General features: G+C 48.5%; 6 protein-coding genes across 6 annotated transcripts; 4 read left to right on the top strand and 2 right to left on the bottom strand.

The window, feature by feature from the left end:
• Window positions 1–252: 252 nt before the first annotated feature.
• SAPIO_CDS6491 (Chitin synthase 1) lies at window positions 253–3,139 on the top strand (the record flags this gene model as incomplete). Its single annotated transcript, XM_016788580.1, has 5 exons — window positions 253–324; window positions 390–454; window positions 533–749; window positions 813–2,912; window positions 3,002–3,139. 5 exons carry the CDS (start codon window positions 253–255, stop codon window positions 3,137–3,139), a joined length of 2,592 nt encoding a protein of 863 aa, XP_016641733.1.
• A 349-nt stretch (window positions 3,140–3,488) lies between these two features.
• SAPIO_CDS6490 (uncharacterized protein) lies at window positions 3,489–4,664 on the bottom strand (the record flags this gene model as incomplete). The annotated part of the gene is made up of 4 exons (XM_016788579.1): window positions 3,489–3,632; window positions 3,694–3,966; window positions 4,025–4,366; window positions 4,461–4,664. The coding sequence occupies 4 exons, from the start codon at window positions 4,662–4,664 to the stop codon at window positions 3,489–3,491; spliced, it is 963 nt and encodes a 320-aa protein (XP_016641732.1).
• Window positions 4,665–6,239: 1,575 nt separating this feature from the next.
• SAPIO_CDS6489 (uncharacterized protein) lies at window positions 6,240–7,282 on the top strand (the record flags this gene model as incomplete). Its single annotated transcript, XM_016788578.1, has 3 exons — window positions 6,240–6,293; window positions 6,364–6,968; window positions 7,027–7,282. 3 exons carry the CDS (start codon window positions 6,240–6,242, stop codon window positions 7,280–7,282), a joined length of 915 nt encoding a protein of 304 aa, XP_016641731.1.
• A 3,712-nt stretch (window positions 7,283–10,994) lies between these two features.
• SAPIO_CDS6488 (uncharacterized protein) lies at window positions 10,995–15,992 on the top strand (the record flags this gene model as incomplete). The annotated part of the gene is made up of 7 exons (XM_016788577.1): window positions 10,995–11,128; window positions 11,192–11,999; window positions 12,084–13,036; window positions 13,767–14,408; window positions 14,487–15,270; window positions 15,332–15,583; window positions 15,639–15,992. The coding sequence occupies 7 exons, from the start codon at window positions 10,995–10,997 to the stop codon at window positions 15,990–15,992; spliced, it is 3,927 nt and encodes a 1,308-aa protein (XP_016641730.1).
• A 795-nt stretch (window positions 15,993–16,787) lies between these two features.
• SAPIO_CDS6487 (uncharacterized protein) lies at window positions 16,788–17,266 on the top strand (the record flags this gene model as incomplete). Its single annotated transcript, XM_016788576.1, has 3 exons — window positions 16,788–16,991; window positions 17,105–17,132; window positions 17,205–17,266. 3 exons carry the CDS (start codon window positions 16,788–16,790, stop codon window positions 17,264–17,266), a joined length of 294 nt encoding a protein of 97 aa, XP_016641729.1.
• A 2,007-nt stretch (window positions 17,267–19,273) lies between these two features.
• On the bottom strand, window positions 19,274–20,856 carry SAPIO_CDS6486 (uncharacterized protein; the record flags this gene model as incomplete). The annotated part of the gene is made up of 6 exons (XM_016788575.1): window positions 19,274–19,530; window positions 19,615–19,723; window positions 19,797–19,907; window positions 20,111–20,296; window positions 20,381–20,619; window positions 20,700–20,856. The coding sequence occupies 6 exons, from the start codon at window positions 20,854–20,856 to the stop codon at window positions 19,274–19,276; spliced, it is 1,059 nt and encodes a 352-aa protein (XP_016641728.1).
• Between the last annotated feature and the right edge of the window lie 1,198 nt (window positions 20,857–22,054).

Genomic DNA, 22,054 nt, shown 5'->3' with positions numbered 1-22,054 from the left:
AATGCCCGGACGGAGTGATGTCTTGTTTTCACTCCCAAGGGCGTAACGTTTACATTCCGTCTCAATTCCACTCCGACTCAGCAAACTTGACAAATCAAGCCGGCGAACTATTAAGGGGAAGTCTACCAATCGTGCATGACATTCCCTTATCATCCGACAGGCGGTTCTCGAGAGACAACCCCATTTCCTCCCCGCGCTTGAGCATCCCTAAAACGAGCAGTTCCCGTTTTCGACGAAAGAAACAGTAGAAAGATGAGCAATCCAAGACGCGACTACGTCTACTCGGGCGGGATCCCGATGGATGAGCTGGACTCAGACTCACAAGTAGGTGACTCGCACCCCAACTCCGCCTTGGATCCGGAACCTTCTCTAACCATTAATTTCCCTAGGAGCACCAATACTCGAGCGGGAGAAGGCCAGAAAGTCGACGATACTCACTGACCGACTCCGGTCCGTACGCACACGAGACCGGCCCACTGACTACCCCTACCCCGTCCCTTCCCGTATCTCTCCAGACAATCGATCAAACCAGACCTGGAGGCTATAATTACCCTCTCCTCGGACATCCAGTTGATGATGCTCCAGGCCTGCAACATTACGATACGGATGATGGATTCAGTTTCACAGGCGAGCGGCCGGCTTCTTTTGCCGGCGATCCCGAGGAGAACTGGACTGCGCGACAGCAGCAGCCAACGTTCATTGCAAGCGGCGGCGGCCTCAGACGAGCCAATACCAGAAAGATCAAACTGGTCCAGGGGTCAGTCCTCAGTGTCAATTATCCCGTTCCAAGCGCTATCAAAAACTCCGTGCAGCCCAAGTACCTCGACGTCGAAGGGGAGAAGGAAGAATTTCTCACCATGCGATACACGGCTGCTACCTGCGATCCCAACGATTTTACTCTTTCTAACGGATACAACTTACGACCTCGAATGTATAACCGGCATACCGAACTTCTGATTGCCATCACGTACTACAACGAGAATAAGGTCCTATTAGCCCGTACTCTACACGGCGTGATGCAGAATATTCGCGACATCGTCAACCTCAAAAAGTCAAAATTTTGGAATGCCGGCGGCCCGGCATGGCAGAAGATCGTGGTGTGTCTGGTTTTTGACGGCATCGACAAGGTTGATAAGAACGTTTTTGATGTTCTTGCAACAATTGGCATCTACCAAGATGGTGTGGTGAAAAAGGATATCAATGGCAAGGAGACCATTGCTCATATATTTGAGTATACCAGCCAACTCTCTGTCACCCCAAACCAGCAGCTCATACGACCAACAGCGGATGAAAAAGAGTCTCGAACTCTACCTCCAGCTCAATTCATATTTTGCCTGAAGCAAAAGAACAGCAAAAAAATCAACTCCCATCGCTGGTTGTTTAATGCCTTTGGTCGGATATTGAACCCCGAAGTTACCATCTTGATCGACGCCGGAACGAAGCCAAGTCCTCGGTCCTTGCTTGCTCTCTGGGAAGCTTTCTACAATGATAAGAATCTCGGCGGTGCATGTGGAGAGATTCATGCAATGCTGGGGCCACGGGGGAAAAAATTGCTCAACCCACTCGTTGCGGTTCAGAATTTCGAATACAAGATATCAAACATCCTTGATAAACCCCTTGAAAGTTCCTTTGGCTATGTTACTGTTCTTCCCGGAGCCTTCTCAGCCTACCGGTTCCGCGCAATTATGGGCCGGCCGTTGGATCAATACTTCCATGGGGATCATACTCTTTCCAAGATACTTGGCAAAAAGGGAATCGATGGGATGAACATTTTCAAAAAGAATATGTTTCTGGCTGAGGACCGAATTCTCTGTTTTGAGCTGGTTGCTAAGGCTGGTCAGAGGTGGCATTTGGGTTATGTCAAGGCCGCCAAGGGAGAAACGGACGTCCCTGAAGGCGCAGCAGAGTTCCTCAGTCAACGCCGACGATGGCTGAATGGCTCCTTTGCTGCCTCCCTGTATTCCCTTATGCACTTTGGCCGAATCTATCACTCCAGCCACGGAATCGTTCGCCTCATCTTTTTACATATCCAGTTGATTTATAATTTCTGCAACGTCTTCTTCAGTTGGATCTCCCTGGCTTCCTACTATCTCACCACTACAGTTATCATGCAGCTTGTCGGCACTCCCCAACCCGAGCTGAATTATCACGCCTGGCCGTTTGGAGACACAGCTACACTGATCTTCAACGTGATAGTCAAGTGGGTCTATATAATCTTCATCCTCGTTCAGTTCATCCTTGCGCTGGGTAATAGGCCCAAGGCCTCCCGATATACATATGTCGCATCATTTGCCGTTTTCGGACTCATCCAGTTTTATATCCTTGTCCTCTCGTTCTATCTTGTCGTTCGGGCCCTCTCTACCCCGCTTGGAGACCAAATCTCAACAGACTCAGCAGCAGCATTCTTCAAAAGCTTCTTTGGTGATGGGGTCGCCGGGGTTATCCTGCTCGCTATTATTACTATTTTCGGCCTGAACTATGTCGCATCGTTTTTATACTTAGATCCCTGGCATATGTTTCACTCGTTCCCGCAGTACCTGGTCTTGATGTCGACATATGTAAACATCCTCATGGTCTACGCTTTTAATAATTGGCACGACGTTTCTTGGGGAACCAAGGGGTCTGACAAAGCTGATGCCCTGCCTTCGGCGAAGGTCATCAAAGAGAAGGGTGACGATAGTGCCGTTCTGGTGGAGGAGGTGGAAAGAGAGCAAGAAGACATAGACAGCCAGTTCAAGAAGACGGTCTACAGAGCGCTGGCTCCATTCAAAGAGGAGGAGGAGGAAGAGAGTAGGGCTCCCGAGGATTCGTATCGATCTTTTAGGACTGGCCTCGTGATCTTTTGGATTCTATCGAATCTAGCAATTATTGTCGCCATCACCAATGATGATTTTGAACCTCTCGGTGTACCGGTAAGTTGTTTTCTGTTCTTTTATCATCTTGTCGACAATTTTTTTTTCTGCCACTGCCCTCCTTGCTCATCCACTGACAAATATCCCAGGCCGCATCCTCGGGCCGGACCCCTGTTTATTTTAGATTTCTACTGTACGCCACCGCTCTGCTTTCCTTGGTGCGCTTTATCGGGTTTCTCTGGTTCATAGGTAAAACGGGAATTATGGGCTGCTTTGCGAGGAGGTGAAGTTGATAAGAACGAGCTAATCGATTCAACACAATGCCTAAAAGACGCACTTAGGAACCTGAATCACCTGCATGCTGGGCATCTTCTGGTATTCCTGCTCCTTAATGAATGAGTTCCTCTCTTGTCTCTAGCCCTCAAGCGCTTCCATCCCTCTTAATTGAGCTCAACTCTTCATGTGAGAGCTGGCCCCGGCCTCAGGCAACTTCGCGAAATGTTCTTGACACACTTGACCCCTGCCAACGTTCACGTGACTCGTAACACGACATCCGTTCTTGGTTTCAAGGAGAAGAGGCACCAGACTGTTAAACTGTTGGCATTTCCAAGAAAAATTCGCACAAAAATGGGAAAATCAGAATAAATGCTTCAGTTTCTCGATCGCCCCTCTGAAACCCACCACCTCACTAGGGTCAATAGCAAGCTCCTCGGGGCTCAAGAACTCATCATCCTCGGCCCACGGATCACACAACTCTCCGAATTTGAATTGTAAAGCCAACTGGCGAGTAATACAGTCAGCAGATTCGGTGGCCATAGCGCAAGGCTATGATACCACTCACCTCAGTACCCGCTGGACCCCAAAGCTCGGTCCATTGTTCAGGAGTACACTGGAGGTATACACCCTTTTTGCCCGTGATGTCGGACCAAGCTTCCATCATCTGGCGGAAAGTCAACTTCTCCAACGCGACGTTGGCATATTTACCATAGCTCTTGGGCGCGGTAGCGATGGCTTGACGGACCCAGATACCTGGGTTGACTGTCATGTCCCCGGAAAGAAGAATCTTGGCGTCCGGGTTCGATGGCGTGACTTGAGCAAATGCCCCCGAATCCGGCTAGGCGATGGATGAGGTCAGTAATTGGCATGAAATGCCATGAGTCAGGGTCACCCACGACTTGGAAGGGCCGGAGAAGAGGTAAGTAGGCCATATTCTGCGGGTAGTAACCGAAGTAGAGGTATGTTGTCCTTGCCGCCAGCTCAGGCAACTCGGACTTGATCCTGGCGTCTATATTGGCTTTGTAGTCCATATGGGGCGTAACATACTCTCCGTTGAATTTACGTTTAGCACTGGGCGTCGTCGACCAGATGTAGTGCTCAACCGTGGAGAGTTGAGACGCAGCGGCACGTGCAAGCTTCATACCTTGTTCCTCCTCGAGAGCACCCGCCTCATCCGGGGATTTGCCACTGAAGAGGTGCTCCCACCAATTCGTCACGGCGAACACGGCATTAACGCCCTGCGAGATGCAAGGTGAGACGACGCGAACAAGGCACGAAAATATAGAACCGGGGTACTAGCCCAGGTCTCTTAGGTAGCGAGCAATTCCTCACCTCAAAGGCTTTCTTCAAAGAGCTATCATCGTCCAGATTAGCCTGGACGACTTCGATTCCGTCACCAGCCAATTTCTGTGCCGCTTCGCTTTGCGGGTTTCTTGTGATGGCACGAACTTTCCAGCCTGGTGTGTTCTTCATCACATTCACCACTCCGCCTCCTTGAGCGCCCGTGGCACCAATGACTGCGATGGTTTTAGCCATGTTTCAAATAGGTGCAGGATAGTGGGGGAATGGCCTTCGTCGGGAATTCGGTGCTACCGAAAACTGTATTGGGGGATAATAGGGGGACTGAATTATGACGCGACAGGACAGGAGGGCAAAGTCGCCCACGCTTCGTAGAATGAGCAACTTGAAGGAACGGAGGATTGGGGACAACGACGGACTACGCCTCGACTTGGACCAGCGATGGTCCCCCTCACCTTAATATAACAACTTCCATGGGACGCACTCAGTGGACCTTGAATGCTACGCTCCTCGCTACAGACGCATACTTTCACAATTTCATAACTTGGTACTTTGCCGAATAGTGGTCGGGGATATCCCACCCTCCCACGCTCTTCGAACAAGGGAACCGCTGCTGGTGTGGCAGGGGATATATGGCTAGGCCAAGTTTACTCTGCTGACCTTGCGTAGGCCTAACTAACTATACTTACTTGACCATGTCGACAGTACTAGGGCGGATCATGAGTGCCGAATCCGTCTCAAATAAAGGTTAAATTAAGTTTAACTTTTGGTGGCAAATCTTTTCTGACAAAAGGCACGAAGCAGGCACTGCGTAATTAACGAGTAACATCTGTGTAGCACCAGGACTAATGCTTGAGCACCAGGTTGGCGTTGGGCGAATTCTGTTTCTTTGGTCGGAGTTACGAACGAGTACTACGTCCGAGTGGTGCATATGCATCTTCCAATGTGGCTCAAATAATCTAGTGCGCCTGTCAATATGATTGAAATGGTTTAGCAGGTTTGGGAGCGGCGGGCGATCCTAGAGTTTCCTCTCTCGACGGTCCACTGCTGTGGGCTCGGGTAATGCAAGCTTGCTCGCAATGTACAGCTCCCTGGACAAAATGATACAACAGTTATCCAGTCGTCGTTTTCCCGAATCTCCAACTCCGAGGATGAAGCATTGCATGAGGTTTTAGCAATCATTGATGGGACGAGAAATATTGAACGCTCCCTGTCTGGCGTGACCCTCAATGGAACATAACCTGAGAGCACATGTCCCCAGCGGACCCCGGTTTGCTCCCTTGTCTTCTAAGTTCCCCTGAACAGGGTTGGTTAAGTCTGCCGATCAAAGGATTAAGGTTATATTACTTTTGTGGATACAACTCCGCTATTACTGTTCCAGCAATCATGAGGTTGGATCCTCCTGTCCCTATGATTTTTGGAACCCTACCGTCGTCGTCAAATGTCACTGCACGGACATCCTGGAGTCTGGGCCCCGCCATTGGCCCAACCCCTGCTGCTGGTCTAGCGGAACGTCCTTGCTTCCCCGGGTGTCCAGGGTGTCCAGGGCATTTCATGGTTCGGCCCAGTAAAACCGAAACCCAACCTGCACTTCGCAGGACAGCGTTGGACATGAAGATTGGTGATACACGGAACGACTGGAGACCCCGGCATCGCAGTGGGCCAAGGGATTATCTCTCTACATAGGCTCGACAACCTTCAACACTAGAAATGATCTACTCCTTTTTCTCAGTTCAACGCAGTGTTGTCCTTTACCATCCTCCCAAATCCCGCTCGGCCTAAGACTTGTGAGATAGTTATCCTCGACCAAAGATGGCTTCTAAGGCCCAATATACTGGGAAGGTTGCCATTATTACCGGATCAACGGTAAGTAGATTTTCTATGAAAACAAACGAAGTCAATTGATACATTTCAAGATTCACTAACTTCCAAAAAGAGCGAGATCGGCCATGACCTGACCAAATTCCTGCTCTCAAAGGGTTTCAGTGTCGCGGTTACCGGTCGAAGGGTTAAGGAAGGCGAAGCAATAGCAAAGGAGCTCGATCCAGAGGGTCACACTGTCATTTTTGTCCAAAGTGATGTTTCTTCATATGCCTCTCAGGCAAATCTTTTCCGGGATGTTTGGAATAAGTGGTCCCGAATCGACGTTGTCATTGCAAGCGCAGGCTTCATTGATAAGGGTTCCATCTATAACCTTGCCAGGAAGTCCGCCCCGGTGACAGAGCTGCCTCCAGAACCCGACCTGTCTTGCACCGACACCGATTTCAAAGGTGTCATCTATTCCACCACACTTGCAACTCACTTTATGCGCCACAACCCTTCCCCGGGAGGCAAAATAATCGTCACTGGCAGCATGATTGGGGTCCACCCTTGCGCGACCTTCCCTGAATATTGTGCAGCGAAAGCCGGCGTCCTCCATTGGTGTCGTGTCGTGGCGCCGGTGCTCCTCAAGAAGGAAAATATCACCATCAATTGTGTCTTACCGGGAGCATGTGATACCCCGGCCATGCCTGGATTCACGACTGCATTCCTGCCCGAACAGTAAGTCTCCTTATAGACTGGATCTACCCGACGGTGCGCTCTTCTGACTGGATTCTAGCCTGACCCTCAAGTCATGTCTCATGTCGGCCTATGATGTCTTCCTCCAGGATGGGAGGAATACTATTACTGGACAAGCAGTCGAGACGGGCCATGACAAATTGTATTATTACGATATTCCCGAATATAAGAGTGGCGATGTAGCTCGGAGGAATGAAAAGGTCTATGAGCCTTGGTTCGCCATCATTCATGGGGAGAGGAGCGAGCCGGAAGATGCCCTCCAGGGTCCACCAAATCGTAATGGGATGGTTCCATAATCAAGACCTGTTTGACAAAAGCTTGGCAATGGCATGTAATAATCCAGGATTCACCTCTCCCAGGTGGCAATTGATGCAGTCTCCAGCTTGGTGCCATTAGCTTCTGAAACGCGGCCAGCTCTTCCCGTTCCCTTAACCATCGTACATGCAGTTTCCAGGTTCGGCCTGCATGACCGTTGTTTGTCGACTTCACCTGTAAGATTATGTTTCACGTCGCTTAAGTACCTCTGTAAGCAAGGGTGCCGAGTTGGTCTGAAGGAAAAGAATGTTTTTCCCTCTTTTTCTGTTTTTCAAGTAACACTAGCTTCACCCCGAACGTAGGATATCGATCCTGCATGTGACCCCCACCCGTAGCCAGGGTTTTATCATACGTTTTCGAATGTTTGTTTGGTTTTTTTCTTCCTCCCGACTAAGCACCCTTGTCGAAAGGATTCCGGCTGGTCAGCGCAGGAGTACACTAGTACTTGCAAATCCTGCGACCCGACTTCATCCATGCATGTTTGCGATCTTCTGCTGCACTGCTTCTCTATTGGAAGCTATTGGTGACCACCACATCTCGTCCAATCCCGGCGTGAGCAATTGCTATTGCGCACGTAGGTGTAAAGGGGACGAACCGGGGTATGATTACCATCGTTCCGTAAAATCGTCAAAGTTCCCAAAGATCTTGATTGTCGTTGACCGACACTGAGAAACATGGGTATCAACATTTATAATACTTCGGAGTATGGCCAGGGTCGGCACTTCATGCATACCAATTAGACCCGGTCTGTAATTACCTCACCCGATTGGCCTCGAATCCTTTGCTTGGAGACGTACCTCATGATAATTTGGTTCGGAAGAAAATGGTATATCACCAACAACGGTGGAGCAGGTACCGAAGAAAACAAGAGAGGGAAAAAAGGATTCAGCTCTTATGATGGTCCAACCGTCGCCCTGGAAGGGGTTATCCTGGCCGCAGCGAGAATAGAATTCCGGGTGCCGCCGGTTCTTCTCTTCCTGATCCCCGTCAGGGGCTTATTATCCTTTTTGCGCCAGAACTGTAGAAGAGGATTGGTTCATGGAGGAGGGGCCATTAAACGTTCGATCGAGATCCACGACTCCGATTCACCGGGATAGGTTAATAGACAAATATCTAAAAGGCCTCGAGATGCCTTTTTATTATTTTGGGCCTTTAGTGCCATCCAACCCTCGCCCATTCCTCGATCCTTCTTCCCTAATCGAGTATGCGATTGCTCCGTTCGCTGCGCAAACATGGAGCCTATACAGTTCGAATCACCGATACCCATCGAGAATAAAGGCCAAATTGCTATGATTGCAGTATCGGCACTATCGATTTCCGTACCCTCGGCCTTTGTCGGCCTTCGCCTCTACGCAAGGAAGCTCACGCATAGGACCTTGGATAGGAGTGATTACTGTATTCTAGTCGGACTGGTAGGCCACAGACCTTCCCATCCCATCCTCTACCTTGCTCTATCCTCTAACATGCCGACCTCGAGATGTTCAACATCGGACTCCATGTCGACTGCTGGGTAATAGTCCTGCACAGTAGGTTTGGCTTCCACCTGACGGAGGTAGCCAGCAGGTTCGGCCCACAGACCTTAGTTTCCTTTTTTAAGGTAGGGCCTTTCTGTGATCTTTTTAGGCATCCCGAGTCCCTCCACCCTGAAGACAAGCGTAAAACTAAATGGTACTACTCTGTAGGGGATTTTGGCCTTCTACATCCTATAGAACCTGGCTATATGTTTTAGCAAGCTATCCGTTCTTTTACTATACACGACTCTCATGCCAATACACCACATAATCGTGCCCGCACACATCCTCGGTGGCTTCATCATTCTCTAGAACACAGGCAACATTCTCAGTCAGCTCCTGATCTGCAAGCCGTTCGCCAGGAATTGGGACCTCAGCATCGAGGGGAAATGTAGCTACCAAAGGGACTTTTATTTCATCATAAGTGCATTCAACATTATCACTAATATTCTAGTATTGGGCTTGCCGATGCCTTTTTTGTACAAGCTACACCTTCCATTGCTCAAAAAGATAGCCCTGATCGGAATGTTTACTGTAGGCATCATATCAGGAGTATTTCTTCAAACCACTCCCCTGCTCATCACTAACATTATTGGCTCTTCCAGGACCTGTGCAATTTCAATCTACCAACAGATTACTCTACCTCACCTTGACTTCGCCGACATGACATATACAGGGCTCCTCGCGACCCTATTTTCAGCGCTGGAACCTGCAGTAGCCATATCTCTAGCTTGCATACCATATCTACGACCCTTGTTCAGCAAATTGGCATCGACAACAACCACATTAAAATATAACATCACCAGAGACAAGACTGGTGGACGAGGCAGTAGGCCTTTTGAGGAGCTACAGGATGGCTCTGGCTCTGGCTCAGAAGTGCAGCTGAAAACTATAGAACACGGATTCTCTGCCGACACATCAGCTGCCCAGGCCAGCAGGAAATTGAAGAAGGAAGGCACAGCCCGTAGAGCCATCACCATTAAAACAAGGTAGGAAGTTAGCTCCAGCGTTTAAGCCTACTTAGAGAATCGGCACACCATTTAGCCACCGATCAAGAGGCTAGGTCTACGATGTGAGGTAGTAGACGTGCAATCCCCACAACTAACATGCGCGGGACGCAGTCACTGGACACAATCCTTACTTGCAATGCGACGGGCTCCTAAGTCCGACTTCAGGGTCTGATTCCTATTGCGGAAGGGCATCGTTTTTTTATAACGAGGTCGTGTTTTTAGACGCCTCGTAGAGATAGTTCTGGATGCGTTGGTCCCTTGGACCCTTGGTCGCCCTACTGAGCGGAGGAATGAGAAAAGTCGACTGATGGCAGGTCAATTGATGTATGATATTGTGTTCCTTTGACCCTTGTATGCAAGATCGTGTGATCACTGAATCGTTATTGATTAATGGAGGAAGTCAATGGGAGCAAGTGCAGCACACACATCTTTTATTATATTAATTCATCCGAAATATTAGATCGCGAGGTTAGCTTCACATGCAATAGAGTACGCAGTGTGTGACAAATCCAGTCTCATGCCCGCACTCGTGTCATTTCAATGTCGGACACTGAGAAGGGAGGATGCTGGGATGGTATAAAATTACATTCCATAGGGCATTGAGAAGAGAATAGGAATCATCCTTTTATACCGATGCGGGAAATCTTGTATATGATATGCCGAATGCAGAGGTAGCAATCCCAGACAAGGAATCCGTGGAATCCCCGCAGCAATGATAGATGCTACCCGCCTCTGTTGACGATGGACTGTACCTCTTCCCCCTTGCCGTGCCTCAGGGTATACTAAATTTTAGCTTTTCTCATGAAAATGACCACCTTTGAAACATTGGAGTTAGTAGAGAATGAAGTAGTAGGACGAATGTTTGAATGTGCCTCGTTACTAGAATACATCGGATTAACTCCAGGCCGATCTGACCACACGTTGGAAAACGCATCCTTTGGATGTGGTGCTGTCATCATAGAGCTATCATGGTCTGAGGCAGTGCATTCGTCAGCAGCAGGACCTCAAATGAAGAAAGCCTCGCGGTGTGCCCACTGGTTACTCTAAACCCAATGGCTATATAATGTGGCTGGCAGGACTCGAGGTCTGTCGACCCGCGGAATGTTAATTGAACCCAAGGCACCGACTACTCGACAAGGCCATTCTAATTTCAAACAAACTCACTTCCCACCATGGAGCTCGACTTCCCTCAGTCTGTCCTTGAAGCCCAAGCCCACATCCGCCAGATCCGTCGCGACAAAGGACTCGGAGATGGGTCAGAGAGGATAGGCAACAATGCAGCTGACCTTGAGTCCGCTTTGGAGATGTAAGTAAGCACAGGTCGCACCCGGCGTCGGCATATGCATCGTGATGTTATACTGATATTCAGGAGCCTCTCCCACGATCTCTATCAAACATCGACCCATTTTCTTCTGGAACTGATACAAAATGCCGATGACAACTCTTATACGGCGGAAACACCGACGCTATCCATCTCGTATTCATCAAGGAAGGTTAGAATCGACTGCAACGAGCGTGGATTTGCCAAACAGAACGTCGAGGCCATTTGCCGAATCTGCAAAAGTACGAAAAGTGGCAGAAGCAAATCTGCTGGTTTCGTGGGTGAGAAGGGAATAGGCTTCAAGGCAGTTTTCAAGGTCGCGTCTACCGTCTGGATTTCCTCTGGACATTATTCTTTTCGGTTCGACCGCGATGGCCACCTGGGGATGATTGCTCCAATCTGGGATAGTTTTCCAGAGAAGCCGAGAGAAGGATATACTTCTATCCTGCTCAAGCTGGACAAGGCATGCGACGAGAAGCTCATTATCAGCAAAATGCAGTCATATGATGAGAAGCTTCTGATCTTCCTCCGGAGACTTAGGAGGCTCGAAATCAAGTACACTCCGGACAGATTTTCCCTCAGGAAGCCATTCGAGACGGTTCTTACTCGTCACGGCCAGCCTTCAGAGAACCCATCTACGATGACACTAATGAATAACGGGACCAAGAGGCATTACTTCGTTTTCCGACGCTCAGCGAAGCGACTCCCCTCAGACTCTCGCCGCCCAGGAATAACACACTCCGAGGTGGTTGTCGCCTTCCCCAACACTGGGATCAACGGAGACGCACATGTGCAACCTGTGATCGAGCCTCAGAATGTCTATGCTTTCTTACCAATTCGAAACTATGGTTTTCCTGTACGGCATCTTTCTTTTAAAACCGATTCTTTTTAATTAATTTTGTCCTCCTACTCTCGATAATACTGACTGATCACCCCCTAGTTTCTCCTACAAGCAGATTTTCTTCTTTCCGCAAACCGAGAAGACATCCACGTCGACTCAGCCTGGAATAAATCTCTGGCCCAAGCTTCCGCGGTAACCTTCATTGAAGCCATCCGTCACATTGGCAGCCTGGAAAACAAGCTCAGATATCTCTGGATCCATTATTTGCCTACTACTGCGTCACAAAGTCCCTTTTTCGAGGCCTTGAGACAGGATATTCTAAAGCGATTGAAATCCTCAGAGGTCTTAGAGTCCATGGACGGTAAAAAGAGGAAACCGACAAGCCTTATTACGGTCCCTGGAGTCTGGAAGGATACCAATGGACGCCCGTTCATGATTGATAAGAGCAACGAAAACAAATATGCTGCTGGAAAATATGATGGCCACCTCGACCAGACCATGTTAGCCCTTCTGGGTGTCAAGGTCATGGATGAGAGGGGTTTCTACGATGAGATGATGAAAGTCCTTCGGAAGGATCCAGGTTCATTTCTGAAAAAGAAATCGCAGGAATGGCATGCTAGTCTCGCTCGCGCGTTATCCAACCTACCTAGCCTGTCCTACTTCCAATCGTTACCAATCATTCCTCTCAGTGATGGAACATGGGTCGCAGCGAGCTCAATCAGGCACACTTTTATCCACCTCCCAAGCGACGATCCAGCCGTGAAGATACCCAGTGGAATTGAGATACCAATCGTGGACGCCGAAGCTGCCGCAGACCTTGACAGAAACCAGCTTTTTATTCGCTTGGGCATCCTGCGGCTTGAGATTGACCATATCAAGAGCGCCATTATCCAAACTCATAGTAATCCGGAGTTCAAACCAGACGCCTTGCTTCCTACCCAGCTTATTTCTCACGCTGAATTCATGTTCCAGAACCGGGAATCCGATGAAACGTCACCATTGCAGCTGTGGATGGCGTCAGACTTGGGGTCCTGCCGCCGAGGTACTGCCATGTATCTGCCTTCAAAGCTTCCAAGTGCCGCTTCTAACATTCTGCCACGTGGTGCTCAACACACATACGGGTTCTTACACCCGATGTATCTCGAAGCAGGGGGTTCGGCAGACAGAATGGCTCAGGTTCTTACGAGATAGACTTGGGATAACAACCTACCCTCGAATGCAGGCTCGCGGCTTCTCGAGCCTGACCACGATCCAGTCAGATGCTGTCCACGAGGATTTCCACCTCATTATCACGCGACTTCCCAGTCAAAAATGGCTTACCGTACTCAAAGACGGCTGGGAGTTTTACAGATCGTCGCTAGAACATCAAGGCGCAGCGGTTGTCCGATTTTTGAGAACTCGTAAGGTTAACTGTACGGGGAGCCCAATGACCGAACAGCTTTGTAGGACATATGCCCCTATAAACCGCCTCACAAAGGACTTCGGATCCGTGGCTCCATTTCTCGACATTCTCGACGCCAATGACCCTAATTGGGAGCCGCTCTTGGATACCCTGCTAGTGAATAGAAACGCCGATTTTAATTTCTATCTAGCTTGCCTGAGAGGTGCAAGAAAACAGGCACAACACCCGTGGAGCTAATTCGACGCATTATGCATGAACTTGAAGACGAATGTAGCTTAGCAAGTCAGGACCGAAACCTAGCTTACTTGTTGCAGTAAGTATTACCCTACAGTGCTGGCCTCCTCCGATCAGGGCTGTTAGCCTGCGCTGACAGATTCTAGTGATGCGGCCCAAAATGAGAAGCTCGTTCTTGTCCCACCAAAGAACGAAAACGAGGATCGACGCTGGGTGTCTCCATCCCAGTGTTTCTGGAGAGGCGCGTCCTGGCTCACCCAATCCGTCGGACTCGAGAGGCTGTATCCTGATCTTGAAAGGTTCTTTCGCATACAAATGAAAGTGCCAAACGCCGGGATTGAACATCTGATCAAAGAAGCGGCAGCAATACCCCAGTTGCGGCAGCAGCCTGGCCGCCATATCGAACGATTATTTCTGACGCTGGTGTCCCACGTCATGATTCATGGTCTTACCGGGGACCAGTCAATGAGACTTCGGGCTATGAGGATATTTCCCATCACGAAAACTCTCGCCAATGAGCCTTACGAGTACCTGACTTCCGCCACACCTAACAGCCCGTGGTTGATTGCCGATAGAACATATTTTAGGACTCAATTTGAGCTGGTTATGCCGGTTCTTGCTTTTCAACCCGAGTTTATATGGCGGATTAATCGCCTTCTACTTGACCTAGGTCTACAAGAACGATTCCTCAGTCGAATTGCGGTGAGCGTGACAGAGGCGCATGGAAGCGTGCAGCTCCATGAGGATCTTACCAAACGGTATAGATCACGCGCCAGTTACTTGTTTCGGTCAGTTTTTTTTACACTTTATTCTAGTCCTTGTTTTCAGTGACGGGGAGTTCTTTACCTGACTAACTTAGTTTTCAGACTTATGGGCGAGAACCTGGCCAATGGGCCTCAGCTACGGTCCTCTTTTCGCGGAGTGGAAGTTTTCGTGGCAGACAAAGTTACGCAACACTGGCATGCGCCACTCGGACTCCAACGGATTTATAGCAGATTCGCCGAGGGCACCTCGTTTTTGGAATGCGACTACGCTGGCGACCTTCGAATCTACCTACGCGCCGATTACGAGAAGGAAGTATATCCCTGCGAGCTCGCAGAGCAGTTGAGGGACTTCTTCAACATACCGAGCGAGCAAAAAGATCTCATTACGGTTATACTGACTGCCACGGAAGAGAGGCTCGATCCGCTCTTTGAGGGAAGGGGTATTGCTCCGCTCCAAGTCGAATCGCTCGAAGGTGAGGAGGAGCTCGAGGGAGAAGAAGGCGAGTATAGGCCTATCCTTCAAATTCGAGAAACACCCACCAAGAAGAGCCGTCCTGAGCTGGGCGGTGGTTCACGGTTCAATCAGCTACTCAGCCACGTGAGATTCAGTCCCTTCTTCTTCAGAGGGAATAATAACCGTTTGATGGACCTCCCCCCAACTTACGACACGGCGGTTGCTCGGTCTACTCTCAGCGCTCTCGGGCGTCCAGTAGAGCCTCGCGCATTTTCCAGGCCGCATACACTGTCTAGCGTTACTGGGGTCTTGAGGGACTTGGAATTCATACAAATGCCTGGTGTTGTGATTGGCACTCCGGCCAATCCACCGACAATAATCGATCGTGTAAGAGGGCTCGCACAACGTGACTCTGACATTGGGGAGCATATTGTAAGCAACATGGTAGCCCTACTGATGTCGTATTAACTTGTAATCGCTAATCTCCATCTAGGTATCGGGCATACTCTCTATCGTCCTCGGTCCACAATATGATCACAAAACTATGTGGGCGCCGAAGAGCTCAAGGGGCGGCGACCGCGCTACCTTCAATTTTACAGATACGCAAGGTAGATTCGGTGCCTTCCTCATGCGGCTCGACGGTATGCGCGGCAGGGCGCAAGGGTATACACGCTTGATATATCACCTTGACGTTAAGGCCATGGACTCGCTGCACTTCAAGATTACACAAGATGAGCTTGACCGAGTAGGTTTCACGGGATCTCTCGAAAGGGATTAGTACTAATAAAAGTGATATACAGGCGCGTAAGAACTCGGTTCGCAACCAACCCCACCCTGACGAGGCCCCTCCCTCTCGCGACGTTTCAATTCTCGTACATATCTCAGATGTCCGCACAGAACCTAAGATTAGGTTTCTCGCCGATCCCTGGGACTTGTTTGAGGATGAACAGCTTATCCTAGAGAATGCTCGAACGTACCAAGCTAAACTCAACCTTCGGTTCCGTCATAACACGGAGAATCCCGCTAACAAAGACGTTGGGTTCGACGCTCTTCAGTTCAGGGCATCCAACGAGCCCCTTCCAGAAGACCCTAGTCCCGGGTATGAAAAGGGAAAGGCGGAAGTTGATGCAAATGTAAAGGTTCAAAAAGCATGAGTAAAGGACAGGACAGGAAAGAATGGATGTGACATAACTCGGAGACTCGTGATCTCATGAAGCCGGATGGGGGGTGATTTCTCTCGCGGTTACTTGGCAGTTTTACCTACGTGGGTGGTAGGCTAAAGTTGGGGGTTACTGGAGCATCTTACTCTTAGAAGTGGGCGATACCGCGCGGCCAATAGGAAGGACTCTACTCTGGCTTACGTTTTCTTCTTCCTCTTCCTTTTATTTCTTCCCTTGGTCGCGAATTTCTTCAAACATCCGCAGTCTTGTCGGCGGCCAATGCATTAATAAGAATGAGGAGCTTCATTATTCATTTTATCGGTTGAAGGGGTGGTGGACTGGAAACACGCTATCTGCCCCCTGAATCACGTCATGCCGGCCGTACACACCCTCCTTTTGAACAAACCTCTTGCAACTCATGCCCTCAACTGTACGCTAGTAGTCTGTGTTGAAAACATGCCCAAATCTGACAAATGCCTGGCGATTGTTGTAATGTGCCCCATATTGCGTGACTCCGTACTCGGCGTCGGCGCAACACCAAAGTCTTCGCTATCAAGGAACGACCCAGCCATGTGACTATGCTAAAAGTGCTGCCCCAGGTGCATAATATGTACTAGGTGAGATGGCGTTAGCTTGGCACGCTGGAGAAGGAAGCTGGACCGGTATTGCCGCTGAAAACCGTGGGCAACTTATTAGGCAGGTATCCTCCTGAGAACGGCATCCTAAAGGACGTCCTCTAATCTTCGCCCTGGAAACACGAGCCCCGTTTTCAGTGTTGACACTGTCACCATGGCTAGCCTTACCGAGTTCAAATCGCAAAACTCGGACACATATCCAGACGACGACGACGCCTCGACTATTAGCAAGGGAGATGCTGCCGACGTGACCACGGCGCTCCTCCGTTCTGCATCTCCTCTGGGGCAGCCAGAAATTAGGAAAAGGTTCTGGTTCTCAAGGGGTGAAGTTGGCGACTCAGAGGCTGTTGCGACACAGGTGAGATATTGGAGTCCTCGCGGTCACCACCTTGGCAGGCAAACCCGTCAAAGAACTTATGACGAACCAAAATTACTATCAATAGCCGAGCGTGTATGACGACCCTGACTTAGCGGAGCAATATCGACCACGTCCAGAATGGTGAGATATCACGACGGCTTACTGAATTGAGAGAGTGATTGCCACGTCATTCTGACATGAAATTTTCCGTAGGGAAAACCTCCATCGATTCAACCCCAAGGCCCGGTGGACATGGGCTGAGGAGCGCCGTCTAGTACGCAAAATAGACTGGCGCGTCATGGTCTGGGCGTGTCTTATGTTCTGCGCCCTAGAAATGGACAGGGCCAACATACGGCAGGCTGTCACTGACAACCTACTTCCCGAGCTTGGGCTTACCACCAACGGTCCGTATAGATTTCCATCACCTCATCTACCGTATTCGGATTGCTTATGTGACTGGCTGTAGACTACAACCTCGGGAACACCCTCTTTTCATTTTCTTTTCTTTGCGCCGAGGTACCGTCTCAGCTCGTGAGTAAGATGATGGGCCCAGACAGGTGGGTGCCAATGCAGATGGTTTTATGGTCAGTCGTGGCGTCAAGCCAGTTCTACCTACGAGACAGAACGACATACCTAGCGGCAAGGTGCGTGCTGGGCGTTCTGCAGGGTGGCTTCATTCCTGATGTCGTCCTCTACTTGTCGTATTTTTACAAGCACTCTGAGCTCTCGATTAGGCTTGGGTACTTTTGGACTGCGATGATTTTCGCGGATATAGTTGCGGCAATCTCTGCTTTCGCGTTACTACATATGAGAGGTGTTCTGGGCCTGTCTGGATGGCGTTGGCTATTTTTGATCGAGGTGAGCTATCATCAACCAGCGAAACCACTCCTCGTGTAAAGCGAACTCACGCGTAATTCTTAGGGCATGATTACATTTGTGTTTGGCTTACTCTCGTTTGGTTTGATGCCACCAGGTCCTACACAAACAGCAAGCTGGTTCAGGGGGAAAGAGGGATGGTTTACTCCAAGGTGAGTTAGAGAGTCCAGACTCTGGACGTGCCCTAACCCCTGTTACTAATTCCTATTCCCAGGGAGGAGGTTATTCTTGTAAACCGAATTCTTCGCGATGACCCCTCCAAAGGCGGGATGCATAACCGTGAAGCCATAACATTTAAGCTCTTGTGGAGGAGCCTCCTCGACTACGATCTATGGCCAATCTACATCCTAGGCCTCTTCAATCACATTCCATTCGCAACTCCTAATATTTACCTCACACTCTCGTTGAAAGATTTAGGATTTTCCACATTCCAAACAAATCTCCTTGTCATTCCATCTCAAGTCCTTCACGGTATAGTCTCCCTGGACCTGTAAGAAGCTACAGTGATAATTATCCTCGTCGTTTAATTAACATTATAAAAGTGATTAACATGCTTGTTATCACCTATCTCAGCGAAATAACGAATCAACTCGCCTTTGTCGCTGCAATACCCCAGCTTTGGGCTTTGCCCTTTTTATTCTGGCTCCGATATACAGATACAACGGCAGTCTCGAAATGGATGGTTTGGGGAATTATGACAATGTTCCTCGGAAGCCCCTACGGTAAGTAAACATATCAATGAGAACCCCATCAATAGAAAGGATTGGAGTCTAACTTGATGGTTTCCAGCCCATCCAATCCAAGTCGGATGGGCATCCCGCAACTCGAACACGGTGAGAAGTCGAACTGTTGGCGCGGCCATGTACAACATGTGTGTGCAAGCGTAAGTTCACATTGTTGACCGTAGCGTCAGATGTCTTACAGTGCGTTCTTTATTATCCTGACCATGTCTTAGGGGAGGAATAATTGCTGCCAATATCTACAGGGAAGATGATGCGCCCCACTACAACCGCGGGAACACGGTATTGGTGTCTCTGGCCTTCCTGAACGTCGGGCTGTATCTTCTTACGAACTTGTATTACTCGTTCCGTAACAGGAACCGCGACAAGGTATGGAACAATATGAGCCAGGACGAACGGTCTACGTATCTTGCTTCTACACGTGATTCTGGGAACAAGCGCTTAGATTTTAGATTTTCTACATAGAAGCTAGCTTCTAATATAGATAGTAATAAATAAATGGCGGCGTAGAACATTGTTACCGAACCTAGAATCTTTTTAGTTGGTTTACTCTTATTTCTATTATTAACTTAAAATAAGTATAAAGCAAGTATCTTAAAAGTATAAGTAAATTAGATCATGCAGTTAGTTTCGAGACAGGGAATCTCAATTATTCATCTTTATAGTCTAAAGAAGACTCTCTAGGTCCGCCTGTCTATCAGATTTCAGTTTTATCATGATTCCTAGCCGACTGGTTAAGACGGCGACGTCTTCACGGTCGTGCGGGCTTGGGTGGCCTGTAGTGACGGCATCTTCGGACGAAGCCAACTCCCTCCCTTTCTGGCGGAGGAGCCGGTCGAACCCCCGCCAGAGCGACCACCCGGCGGCGGACATGCAGTAGGCCAAAATCCCGACTGCCACCAGGCTTGAAAACTCCCCGGCAACTAGGACCTCGTTAGTCGCCGGATACCATCCCAGAAGATAGAACATCGGTGAGGCCATCTGGGGGGGAAGGACACGACACTTACTCATGCGGTAGGCGACCCAATCTCCTCGGACTCGCAATTCGCCCTCGTCGTTCTCAGGGAAGTGGCCGAAGGGGATTGCGAACAGGCTCGTCATGAATGATAGAGGTGCCTGGGAAGCAGGTTCTCGAGTCAGATTGACTAGTCTATCTCCAACAACCAGACGTGTACCCGGAATGACTCACGAAGAAGATGGTGAAGATAGTGAGGAGCAGGATGTAGTTATTCAAGCGACTAGCCGACTCGGCTTCCTCTAGCGAGCTCTGTACCTTCTTCATCTGGACAAGGTAGTCGAGCTGGATCGGTTAGCAGGTCATGACAGTCCTCCGCATACCAGGACCGGCCGCCCTTAAGAGGGGAACATAGGGGACATGTTACCCAGTCAAGCGTCCGCTGAGCGTGTCTATCGAGCGCTCTCGTGCGCTCGATGAGACCGTCCAAGCCACAGTCGCCCACGAATGCCTTTCCAAGCTCAGCGTCATCGGCGGGCCCAGAAGACGCCGGAGAACTGTTTCACAACGTCGCGCTGCGTCTCGAAAATGCGAAGGATAAGATGAAGTTCGTCGCGGATGTCCTTGATCTCATGGATCAGAGAGATCTCGTCGTTGACTTGCTTGTGGAGCGAGCGCTTCTGCTGCTTCAGAGAGTCGCGGAAGGCCTTGAAGTAGCCAACTTCCTGGTTGGACTGGCCCCAATAGGAAGGGAAGCAGAGCCCTAGTGTCAGTTCAAATGTTCTGGTTCTCGTTCTTTATTCCTGTATGAGGCTTACCCTTCTGGCGATGGAGCTCTCGAAGACATCTAGCACGTGGATGCCCAGGCCGGCAAAGCGAAACTCCTCCGAGAAGGTGACGCACTCGAAGATGATGTTCTCGACTAGTTGTTCCGGATTCTGATACGAGTCGATGTCGCCCTGGCGGATGGTGTCGAGGAGACAGTCTTCGACGCCCTGGTGCCATCGGACGGGGAAGGCCGTGATGACCGTATCTACCAAGAAGTGAATCATGGGTTCTATCGCCCCGAAAAAACATTGGAGGCTCTCTTATGCGTCCTTGGTGGAGAAATCATAAATAGGAACAAGGAGCGCTCACCCTCGTCGAGTTTCCAAAGCCATAGCTGGTGGACCATCAGCAGTCGGGGGAGCTGGCTGACTTTTGCGGCGGAATCACTAAAGGACTTTTCGTCCGCGTCCGTAGTCGAGTTGAATTTCAGAGTTCCGTCCGGCTGTTTTGACGACTTTCCACTCATTGTCAAGAGCGCATGTTGTGATGCCACTGTCTCTGGCCTTGCCGCTTCTATGTGCGGGCGCCGTGCACTATGTTAGCTTCTGGCCGTCTGCCATTGCAATGCGGAAGAGAGGGAAGAGACGTACCAGATAGCTCCCTCTTAGAGTCGTCTTGTCCGGTCGGCTGCTCTCCCTGAAGTATATGCTCGAACTACTTGAAAACCACCTAGTCCTCATCTCGCGCCCTGAGCTCGGCCTCGGAGAGTATATTATAGTAGGACCCGTCAAGGGTCTTAGGTTTTTAAAAGCTTATTAGACTTTTATAGTAAAAAGACCTTTTCTCTAGTTTATATTTATCTTAAAACCTAAGTATATTAATCTTATATATATCTATCCTAGATATTTTTTATAAGGGTTCTACAAAGTAGTACTACTTAATAGAGGCCTATATACAGGAAGGTTTTAATAAGAAAAAGAAGAAAAAAGAAATCTAATCAAAAAGAAGTCAAAGTAGGTATTCCTATTAGCACTATTACTATAATTACACTATTCAGAGCACTAGCTGGCCTGTGCCTCCAAACTATCTCTATAGTACCAGTGTAGTGGTGTCTTAGCTTAGGCTTATACTAAAGCTATATATATAGTATAGTCTATTATATTATCCCCCTCCTCCTCCCCTTATATAGGTCCTTCTCTATAGTAGCTAGTTAGAGCTTAGTAGCTTATAATACTCCTTATAATAGTCTAATACTACTATATCTATTACTTCTTTTAATAATTTTTAAGTAGGATTAATATATCTAACCTATTTAACTTTTACTTACTATTATCTATATTATTTATATATCTTTAGTATCTCTTTTATATATTACTTTTCTTCCTTATTAATAATTACTAGAAGTATTATATTATTTTAGTACTAGTTTAGAAATAAATTAGAAGTAGCTTACTATATAAAGTTAATATAAAATACTAGGTTCTTTACTTTTAAAGGTATATCTAGCTTTATAGTATATATACTAATAATTTTAATAATAATATATTCTCTATTTACTTAATTAAGTTTTTTTATTAGCTATTTTATTATAAAGTTTTTTATATATAATTAGACTTTATTTCCTATTTAAAACTAGTCTATAAACTATCTTTATATATTTATATAGTATTTCTACTCTTTTTAGATTATAGTTATAGTAGCTTAAGTAACTTCTTAAATATATT

Source organism: Scedosporium apiospermum (assembly GCF_000732125.1).
Source record: "Scedosporium apiospermum strain IHEM 14462 chromosome Unknown SEQ_SAPIO_0104, whole genome shotgun sequence".
NCBI lineage: Eukaryota > Fungi > Ascomycota > Sordariomycetes > Microascales > Microascaceae > Scedosporium > Scedosporium apiospermum.
Note: the sequence above shows the minus strand (reverse complement) of the source record. Positions and strands in the feature narration are given on the sequence as shown.